We start from the raw sequence: 11005 nt of genomic DNA on the forward strand, positions 1-11005 counted from the left end.
AAGGTGTTCAACATCACAATCATCAGAGAAATACAAATTAAAACCATAATGAGATATTATCTCACACCTGTCAAATGGCTATCATCAATAAATCAACAAATAAGTGTTGGTGAGGATGTGAAGAAAAGAGAACCCTTGTGCACTGTAAACTGGTGCAGCTATATGGAAAACGGTATAGAGGTTCCTTAAAAAATTATGACTAGAACTACCATAGGACTCAGCAATTCTACGTCTGGGTATTTATCTGAAGAAATCCAAAACATTAATTCAAAAAGACATGCACACTCCTATACTCATTGTAGCATTATTTACAATTGCCAATATATGGAAGAAACCTAAGTGTCTATCAATAGACAAATAAAGACAAATATATATATAATGGAACATTACTCAGCCATAAAAAGAATGAATGAAATCTTGCCATTTGTGACAACATGGATGGACCTAGAGGGTATTATGCTAAGTGGAGAAAGACAAATACCATGATTTCACTTATATATGGACTCTAAAAAATAAACAAACAAACAAAACAAATTCATAGATACAGAGAACAAACTGATGGTTGCCAGATGGGATGGGGGTTAGCAGGATGGGTGAAAAAAGTGAAAGGGATTAAGAAGTACAAATTGCCAGTTATAAAAACAGTCACAGGGATGTAAAGTACAGCATAGGAAATATAGTCAATAACACTGTAATAACTATGGATGACATCAGGTAGGTAATAGACTTATATAGGTGACCACTTCGTAAGGTATATAAATGTCTAATCACTATGTTGTACACTTAAGACTAATATAATACTGTATATCAACTGTAATTGGAAAATAAATTAATATGAAAAAGAAAAAAAGTCTCTTGGTGATTGGTCACTCACATCAGTTATTCAGTTCAGCACAGACAACAAAGCATGTAGTTGTGTTGCTTCCTTGCCTGCCATGATAAACCCACATGACATTTTATAAAAATGAATAACTTAAAAGAGGAAACTAGCCAAAAAAGACCAAAGTGCTACAAAGAAAAGTGACAGCACATAAAATAAAATTTGAATGGAACATAAACGGAGTCATTGAAGAAACAGCTGCCCATGGAAATGTTGACATGGCTGCTATGTCAGCCCAATGTACGACTACAGGCACACCTCTGAGATATTATAGTTTGGTTCCAGAGTAACACAATAGAGTACTGCAACAGAGTGGTAATCATTTTGCTGGTGGAAGGTCTTGCCTTTAATTTGCAAAAAACGCAACATCTGTGAAGTGCAATGAAGCATGGTAAAATGAGGCATGCCTACATGGGGGAACAGCCAGGCTAATTGTAGTAGGTTAATACAACAAAACGTTAACATTAGAATGACAATTTTAAAAAATTGCTATTTTAAAAAATATGGATAATATAAACTACAACTGAAAAAAGTAGACAACAAAATGGCTTATACACAGTGAGAACAATTTTGTAAAATTACATTCATAGGAAAAATTTGGATCAGAAAAAGTTATAGTCTGAAAACAATATGTTAGAGTTTTGGATTTTATTTATATTATTATGTGTTGCTACTGAAATTAATGTTTTCTATCCAACTTGTACTGTGCATTATATTTAAAAAGCTGTATTTTTGTACTTATATTCATGTTAATAAATTCTGCAAGGTTCCCTTAGCAATAGGTTATTTTTATTGTATTAGTACTAAGTTATAAACTTATAAAAAGGAGTATGCTATTTCCAGAGTAATGATCAAATGCCATACAATATTTTCCTTTTTTTAAAGAATACATTTTATTGTTGTTATAAAACACATAAAATTTATCATCTTAACCATTAAGTGGGCAAAAAACACATAAAATTTATTATTTTAACCATTAAGTGGGATATGTGCCTTGTGCAACAGATCTCCAGAGCTTTTTCCTCTTGCAAAATTGAAACTCTGTACCCATTGAACAACTCCCCTTTTCTCCCTCCTAGCAGTCCCTGACAATCAGCATTCTACTTTCAGTTTCTAAGAGTCTGACTATTCTAGGTACCATCATACAGTATTTGTCTTTTTGTGACTAGCTTACTTCACTTAGGATAATGTCCTCAAAGTTCATCCATGTTGTAGTACATGATGGGATTTCCTTCTTTTTTTAAGATTGAATAATATTCCATTATATGTATATACTACACTTTCTTTAACAAGATTTTCCCTTAATGAAATACTTTTGACAATCTAAATGATAAATCAGTTAGGCTAATCACACACCTACAAGTATAGGAAACATACAAAAACAACGATGACTTTGCAACTGACATTTTCTGAGCTATCACCTAACAAATACACTATCAAAAAGCAGAAATTCTTACCAAGAAAATAATACACGATGCAGAAATTTCTAATCAGGAACAGTGATTCCATACAACTGTGTTTAACCAATAAGGGCAGGGATCTCCTAAAGCGCAAGAACTTATATTGCTGTGGGAAAAGAAAAACAGAATCAAGTAACATTCCCAAACAGGGGTCCTACTTCATTCTAAAGCAAGCATATAACTGTAACGGTCCACATATGAAACATAATCATTGCATAAAAAGACAAAGTTTATTCTAGAAGCAAAACATGAACTATTTCTGATTTTAAATGTTTAATATATTATCTCACTGATATGAGATCAGAAATGAAAAGATTAACAATATCAATCTATACTTATAGCAAAGACTATGGAGGTGAAGTACAAAAATCACAGTAACAATAGCAGCTAACATTCTTTGGGTGCTTACTGTGGACCAGGTACTGTTCTAAGTAAGCACTTTACATACATTAATCCATTTAAACCTCATAAGAACCCTATGAAGGAGATTCTATTATTATCCCCAACCTACACATGAGAAAAACAAGGAGGCACAGAGAGATTAAGTAACTTAACCAATGTTTCCAACTAGCAAAAGGAAAATCTGAGATTTTAATCCGGATAGGCTGTCTTCAGAGTTTGCAATCTTAATGGTAATATATATTGCCTCTACATTAAATTTTTTTAAATGCTATTTGCAGAAAAATAGGAGGCAGTGAAGATGACACTAGGCTAGTGCTCAAGAGACCTGAGTTCTAGTGCTTTTCTTTCTGTACAACACTGAGCAAGTCATATCTCCTATCTAGTATCTGTGAGATAAGGCTGAACCAACTAAATAGTTTCTTAATGGGAACTTCCCAGTTCTATCAATCTAAGGCAAAAGAAACAAGAAAAAATATAAAACTTTTTTCTGAAAAAAAAAACTACGCTTTTGCGAAACAAAAAAAAAAATGCCAACGGAAAAAAATTTTTTTTAATTATTAGAAATCTAAGAAAACCTAATGAACAAAAGATGAACTTTCCAAATTCTTTAATTCTTTTGTAATTGTATTACTACATTTATGTATATGTAAGAATATATGTATTCTTTTGTGCTTGTTATAATTTAGGACATCCTTCTTTATGAAATTTCAGAAGTTAAAGAACAGCAAAAAACTATAGTACTTAGGTAGAAGTTACATCTTCATACCATGTATGCAGATTCCTACAGTATCTCGCAAAATGCAGCCTATATGAATACTCAGTCGCTAACTGTACAACTTCAAATATACTGGCTTATTCAAATATTTTCAAAGTACAAGATGTGGAACTGCATTATTTTATGCAGTCCCTGGATGTTAACACCTTTTCCCTTCAATCCACCCCAATAAAAAGGGCAAAGTCTCTGTACTATTCCCACTGCAGCTCTCGCTTTAACCATTGCTCACAAGTGTACAGACATTTCAGCAGATATGCAGAGAATAGCTATATGCACTCATCTTGCTCTGAAATTCAAGTGTTTTTCAATTCCCTATTGGGTTTCTTCTGTGGTTTGGCTCTGAGCTACCCTTTACTGAATGTTTACCATGTGCCAGGATCTATCAACCTTATTTAATACTTTCAAAGTCTTGTTGGCCTAGAGCACCTGTCTTGGTGCACATCCATTTCTTCATCCCCTATTTCACGCTAACATCCTGATTTTCCCTGTCATTAAGAATTTGATAAGGGCAATGGAGCTGGTTTTAGTTGTGTAGCAAGTTTTAAAAAAAAAAATCTAATATATCTTTTAAAAGATCTAATTTTTCATATTTTTACATGAAAAAGCAGTTACTGAATATGTACAGTGTAAAACAATTTATGAAAAACCCACCCCACAAAATATATGGTGTCACAGATACATACATATGTAAATGTACAGTGGAGGGTTTGGAATATATACTAAACCAGTCACTATCTCTAAGGCAAAGATGGAGACTGACCAGAGTAGCCAAAGGGAACTTTTACTTTCCCTATAGTATTTGAATATTTTATAGTAAAAAATTATACTATTATACTCTTGGGAAGATGGCTGACAGGCAGCACCAAAAAATAAGGTTGATGATAATAAAATGATAATAATAATACTTGCTATTGCTGTAAAAAAAATTTTTAAGATCTAACAATCTCTGGTCGGCATGGCTGTTAAAAAAAATAATAAAAGGCTAAACCATCACATCAATTTATACAGGTTCAGAAGGAATGGGCCTGATTTCTCACATCAAACTTGTAATTTCCTGACCATCAATCCTGCTTCCCTTAGCAACTTAAAGCACACAAAAGAAGACTATACACTGTGCACCATGCTCTTAGGACTAAAGAAAGCAAGCTAAGGTATAGTGTCTTTCTTCCCCCTCAGGCTTCTGGGAAAGTGAGTGTACCCAGCAAGGCAAACACAGACAGTTATGAACCTGATGGATGAGAAACTATGGTCCAAAGCACAAAAAGCCATCATTTCAACTATTCTTGCCAAAATCCTTACCTCCATACTCCACTGCACCCATCCAGCAAAATTCCTGCACCAACAACCCCAGTCTGGATAACAACACCCAACTGTGTAGACCAAACACCACTGTACACTCATGGTTACAAGAGATGCCCCCAAAATATGTTTTGGCCGAATACCAAATAGCCAAATGTTAAAATTCAACATTCTGCCAAAGTTGAACCTGAAGCCAAAGCTGAATAGTACCATAATACAATAAACTTCTAGGGTATAAAAACAAATCTAAAATTTTAACAAAAGAAATCACAAAAAATTTGAGGAGTCAAATTTTACAAATTTGACAATATATGGTAGAAAACAATAATTTATTAGCACTGTCAATTATTAGACTGCTCCTATGTTCACATTATTGTACATCTGTGATGTTAAATAAATGGTCACTTTCAACTGAGGTCCACAGAGGAGCAACAGATTTGGGGGTATCTTATTTTTCTTGAATATTTTCTTTTCTTAATTCTCTACATTCTTAATTATATTTGGACCAAACATGATTTCCCATACAAAATTTTGGAGTTTTTCTCCTTGTGAAACTTTGAGGTGGCAAAGCTACCACTCTACTTTTAATTCATCTTCACAAGATACAAAGAATTTCTAAAACAGACTTTTTCTTCATACTCTTACAGACTGCAGGGAGATAAGGGCCAGACCCTTTTCTGTGAGCACTACCTCCTTGTTATATGTGTATTTTCATCAGACTGTTCTCATGAATGCAACAAGCGTGTTAAATGTTTAGTTACACCAAGAGAACTCTAAACTACCACACTCTCAAACTTTACACCCTCATGACACGATTTGTTTATACATCCCTCTCTCTCCACTAGACTGGGTTCTAGTGGGAAGGGGCTGGTTCTAATATTTTTGCTCCAAAGCCCAGTCCTCAGCCTGCACAGTGGGAATGAAGCAAATAATAGCACAGTCAGGAAGTAGTGGGAACAGCCTGGGGAGAGCCTTGATCCTGCAGTAAGAATCTCAAATGATTTTTTTCTCTCTTGCCAGAGAAGGTGGTTCTGAGTTCCAGAGACAGCTCCTACCTGGTTAGCAGATTTTTAAAAATCTACTAAAAGATAGTTTAAACTGTTCCAATCAAGCCAGTTGAAATTTTTATTTATACATATCAAACCTTGTTCTAAAAAGGATTTGAGACGGTTACTGATATATTCTATACTTACTTGCATATCCTCAAGTTCATGAAGTTCTTAGGTTCAAAAAGAAGGTGGCAGTTGCACAGAGGTACTTTGCATGAATGTCATCCTCATTCTCCCCCAGCCCTGCTAGGTCACAGCAACTGCCACTACCTAGCAGGGAGGGAAAGAATGGAGCAAAGCAGTATTCTGAGAGGGAGCAGGAAAGGCAGCTACAGCTCTCAAACATATATGCTCAAGTCTCATGAAATAACTCTCTCCTCTCCAAATGGCATTTTGAGAAACTCAGTCCTACAATCTATTTTTAATTAGGTGAGGCCAGTTATACGTACAAACGCCAAGGCAATTTTAACTTTGCCAAATTCTAACATAAGGTAATTCTCAAATGACAGCTTACCTGTATGATGGGAAATGGAAGATAGTTCATGTTGTTAATAAAATACCGGAGGCTATAGCAATAGCCCATAAATGCTCCAGCCAGTAGGAAAAAAAGGTGATACTCATTTAAGCAGGTTTGTCCAACAGGGCTATCGAAGCTGAAGGGAAAAAGTCAGGTTATTAATTCAACAGTCAGGGACGCATCACTGTTTTAGGCTCCATATTTACTAAAGGCAAAGCTTTGACTTAATCACTAAAGAAATGCCCAAAATTCTAACGAAATGGTTTGTTTTAGGTTAAGTGTGGGCAAAAGATTACCGAAACTCTTTTCCCTGACATACGAGACTCTGCCCCTTATTTAACTCTCTAGCTCTGTTCTCTGGAAAGCTGGTAAGAGTAAGAATGTCCCCTGTGGTAGTAAGTAACTGCTTACAAGCTGGCAAACTGCACTTGGAACTATAAACAAACTACATATACCTGATAGAGGTGCCTACAACTTTGGGCTTCTCTCTGTGTTGTCTCTGATAACTGGGCAATCCCACATGGGGACCGTTTTCACTGAATAAAATGTGTCACCATTAGGGAAAAAAAATTGCCTTATATGATAATAGCTAGGGTACAAAAGAAAATCAAGTATTCAGTAGTATTCATGAACACTGTTTTAAAGTCAGTGGAGAACAGGAACTTAAGATTACTTAAGTAATCATTTCTGATTTTTAAAGTCACAATCAACTTGCAATTTTTATCGATGTCATGTGTACAAGAACTCCATTAGTTTCAAAATTATGACAGTACTCTACTGAAAAGGGTAGTGATAATTATTTAAATTATCTTTCTTCATTCTTCCCATACTGTCTTCCTTCAAACTCCAATCTAAATGCCACCTCCTTGGCTCCTCAGGAGAATGGAAAGAAAGACCTATATGTTTCTGCTTTCTCCAAACCCAAGAAAAAGAAATCTTTTTCCAAGGAGGAGCTGGTTAGTAGTGTTCTTGAAGAAACAGCTGGCAGTGGAAGCCTTCCCAAGGGGAAGAAATCTTTCCCCAAGGAGGAAACAGTTAGTGATCCTGAAGAGGAAGGAAACAGAAGTGTTCCCAAGAAAAAGAATTTCTCCTCCAAGGAGAAGCTAGTCGACAGTGGACCTAAAGAAGTTGCTGGCAAGCAAAGCAGCAGTGCCAAGAAAAAGTTCCAAAAAAACTAAACCAGGAAGATTAGAATATGGGGTATTTCCCATCCCAACCCATCTCTTATACTCCAATAAAAACAAATCCGTAAGAAAAAAAAATGCTACTTCCTCCAAGGAACTACGTGTGAATCCTCCCTGCTTTCTGAACTCCCAAAGGTTTTATCTGCACAGCTCACTTTTTTCCTATTACAATCTATTTCTCATACATTCCTATTTCTCTATTACATCTATTTGTATCCATGGTTTATTTCCCCTGTTGTTCTCAACTCTTAAGGAGCTTATAGCCTACGTGTGAATCACTCTTACAAATCCAACAGCATCTAGTATAGCACCATGTATAGAATGTTTTTTTTTTAATTGTTGAATTCAACAAACATAAAATATAAAAAACACATGATGTATGTAAAAAAAGAAAGCACCTTCTGTAGAAGTCTAGAAAGCAAACGATGTCCATAAACTATTAAACTAACAAGTCATCTTTGGCTTAGTAACTAAACAAGATTCCTTAGAAGAAAAATGTATTTAATATTACCTCTTAGTATCGGTGCAGGGAACCACAAGAAAACTGTATCGGCCCTTGGTTATCACTGCAGCACACCAAGCCACCATCATTCCCATTGCAGCATGAATAAAAGAGTGCATGAGCTGCTGAGGATGAATGATCTTCCCTATCAGTGCCAGTCTGGAGCAGGGAATAGAAGGCACAACTGCAAACAAAACACATTAATGTGGCTTTATAATCTGCAGCATATGAATTTGGAGGACCTACACCATTCCCTCTCATCCTTGCACAAATACTCCAAAAGGCAGGAAGAAACCGAGAGTCAATGTAAAACACAGTGCAGAAAAATTCCTAGTAAAAATTTTAAGTTAAAATAATTTGAAAAAAATTAAATACAAAGAGATGCATGTAAAAAAAGAAAAACTGAAAAATCTAGAGATGAAACCTAGTATAGCACCATGTATAGAATGTTTTTTTTTAATTGTTGAATTCAACAAACATAAAATATCAAAAATATTTGATGTATGTAAAAAAAAAGCACCTTCTGTAGAAGTCTAAGAACTTAAACTATACAAGTCATCTTGTATAGTAAGAGTAACATTTTTCATTTCATTTTAAAATTTCCTGATAGCTCCAATAGGGCCTACCATGGCACTATCCTAAGTGCCATAAAAAAATTAATAATATTTTTAAGAAGATAGTGCTTGCCATCCAGCAAGTTATCTTTATTTCAGCATTTCAAAATTGGTACTATACAGTCCATCTGTGAAAAATAACCACAAACTAGGTAAATATTGACAACACTGAATACAAAAATAAATGCTCGTATGGGAATTTCTAATATCTCTATGGTAATCCAAAGAAGTTTTCTGGAAGTGAGCTGGGGAGGTGAGTATGGGTGAGGTGAGGAATGCTGACCTTTGAAACAACTAGCACAGGGTTCCCTAACCTACCTGTGTAGGCATTTTTCTTTTAATATATTCAAAATGAAGAGACTGGGGAGGTAGAAAATTAAGTGTCAAGGGAGAGGACTTAGGTGCTTCACACTTTGGGGAAGAGGCTGCTATCACCTTTCCCTCTCCACCAGAAATGCCAGAAGGGGCAGTGTGAGAGCACACGCAGTAAGCCAAGGAGTTCTGAACATGGTTTGAAGGTTTGAACAGAAAAAGATCCATCAGCCAGTAGTGAGGGATTAGGAAAGCAAAGGGAAAGAATATATGTATTATAACATCTGGAAGATTTGAAATTTTTTACCATATCTAATAAGAAACTACTGAAGAGCTAAAAGGAGGAATGATATTATAGGCAAAACAAGTACTGTCAGAAAATGCTTCTTATTGTATGTATCTTAAGGACAGACTCAAGGAATCTGAAAAGCAAGAAGAATGAGGAAAGAAACTGAGGAGGGTAAAAAAGCTCTGGAATCTAGCAGGTGATTCTCCCAGGGCAAAACAAATATTTTTAAGTTTTTGAGAAAATCTTAGAATTACAGACTTTTATGTTTGAGAAAGACCTAAGAAATCACCTGGTCCTAATCTCCTACCCCATAAAGGCATTATTTTCATAATACAGCTGCTGAATCACAACTTTAACACAAGCTGTGAACCATTAAAAGATCTAAATTTTTTTGTGTGTAAAATATACATTAACAAAGTTTATTCATTTTAATCATTTTGAAGTGTACAGTTCTGCGGCATAAGTACATTCACAATGTTGTACAACCATCACCACCACCCATCTTCAGACTTTCCCATCTTCCCCAGCTGAAACTTCACACCCATTAAATAATTCCTCATTCCCTCCTGCCCAGAGCCCCTGGCAACTGTCATTCTACTTTGTCTCTATGAGTTTGACTATTCTAGATACCTCATAAGTGGAATCATATATTTGTCCTAAAAGGTCTAAATATTTTTTAAAACAGAGAAACTAGCACTCAAATTTTAAGACATTCAAAGCATATAATTCTGTATACATCTGTAAAACTTAAAACTTTGACACAAAACACAGCCTCTGTTACACACACTCATACACAAAATGCATTATTATTGACTTAATAAATTCAGATATTTTAAGATGATTAACTTTTGAAAACTCACCTGCATAGAACTCCGCATTGAAAACACTTATTATTACTATTACCACTGACAGCAGCAGGAGGTAAAAGATTACACTGGAACTACATAGATCATTGAAAGAATCTAAAACACAAGAGAGAAGAATTAGTAAAGTTCATTCAGTCGGGTAATCATATTCAGTATACTGCCATAGACAAAGGGTTTGAACTACTACTCTAATTTTAATTTTAAAAGTTTCTTTTCCTTAAGAATTTATTCAGATATTGCTGACATGTCTTATAGGACATCCACTTAAGAACTACAATGTGAGTTATTCGGACCAAGCTCTGGTCCCTTAAATTATACTAGAATTTCTTTTAGATAATCCAGATGTTAACATCAGACAAAATACTACCATGTGAAAACATATCTCATTATGTGAAATAGAGAAGTACATATTTGGTAATGTACCAACGAAGTTTCTTTTTAAAATGTAAATAATATTTTTCAGATTTTCTCTTAATAAATCCAATTAGCTCCTATAGCTAAAAAAAGTAACATTTCTGTAAATAGCATAATCCATAAATCATCTAAATTAGCTGAATGAAAAAACAAAAAAATCATGATATCTCTGTGAAATACTAATTCATTCACATTTTAGAGTCGTTCCACAATCAATATTCCATTTCAAAACTATGGCAAAAGTTTAAAATATGTATGTATTATGCCTAAAATCATGAACAAGAAAAAAACAAGGACATGTCTGCTGAACAGACGAACACTTAATAATGAAACCTATTATTTTTAAAAGTATAATTCATTAACTAAAATTAATAAAATTTATTAAGCATCCACAATTAAACCTAAACATTGTACTGAGCTAAAACAAAGAACTGATCCATGT

General features: G+C 34.6%; 1 protein-coding gene across 2 annotated transcripts in view; it reads right to left on the reverse strand.

Moving 5' to 3' along the window:
• Window positions 1-11005, reverse strand: part of NDC1 (NDC1 transmembrane nucleoporin) — a 52257-nt gene that overhangs the window by 37922 nt on the left and 3330 nt on the right. For both annotated transcript variants that reach the window (XM_025051932.1, XM_006919219.2), the window contains exons 3-6: window positions 10144-10245; window positions 8078-8252; window positions 6380-6518; window positions 2338-2446 (exon numbers count right to left, since the gene is read on the reverse strand). In XM_025051932.1, the coding sequence (XP_024907700.1) occupies window positions 2338-2446; window positions 6380-6518; window positions 8078-8252; window positions 10144-10245 (525 nt within the window). The remainder of the gene's footprint in view (window positions 1-2337; window positions 2447-6379; window positions 6519-8077; window positions 8253-10143; window positions 10246-11005) is intronic.

This window comes from Pteropus alecto, unplaced genomic scaffold (assembly GCF_000325575.1).
Source record: "Pteropus alecto unplaced genomic scaffold, ASM32557v1 scaffold25, whole genome shotgun sequence".
Taxonomy (NCBI): domain Eukaryota; kingdom Metazoa; phylum Chordata; class Mammalia; order Chiroptera; family Pteropodidae; genus Pteropus; species Pteropus alecto.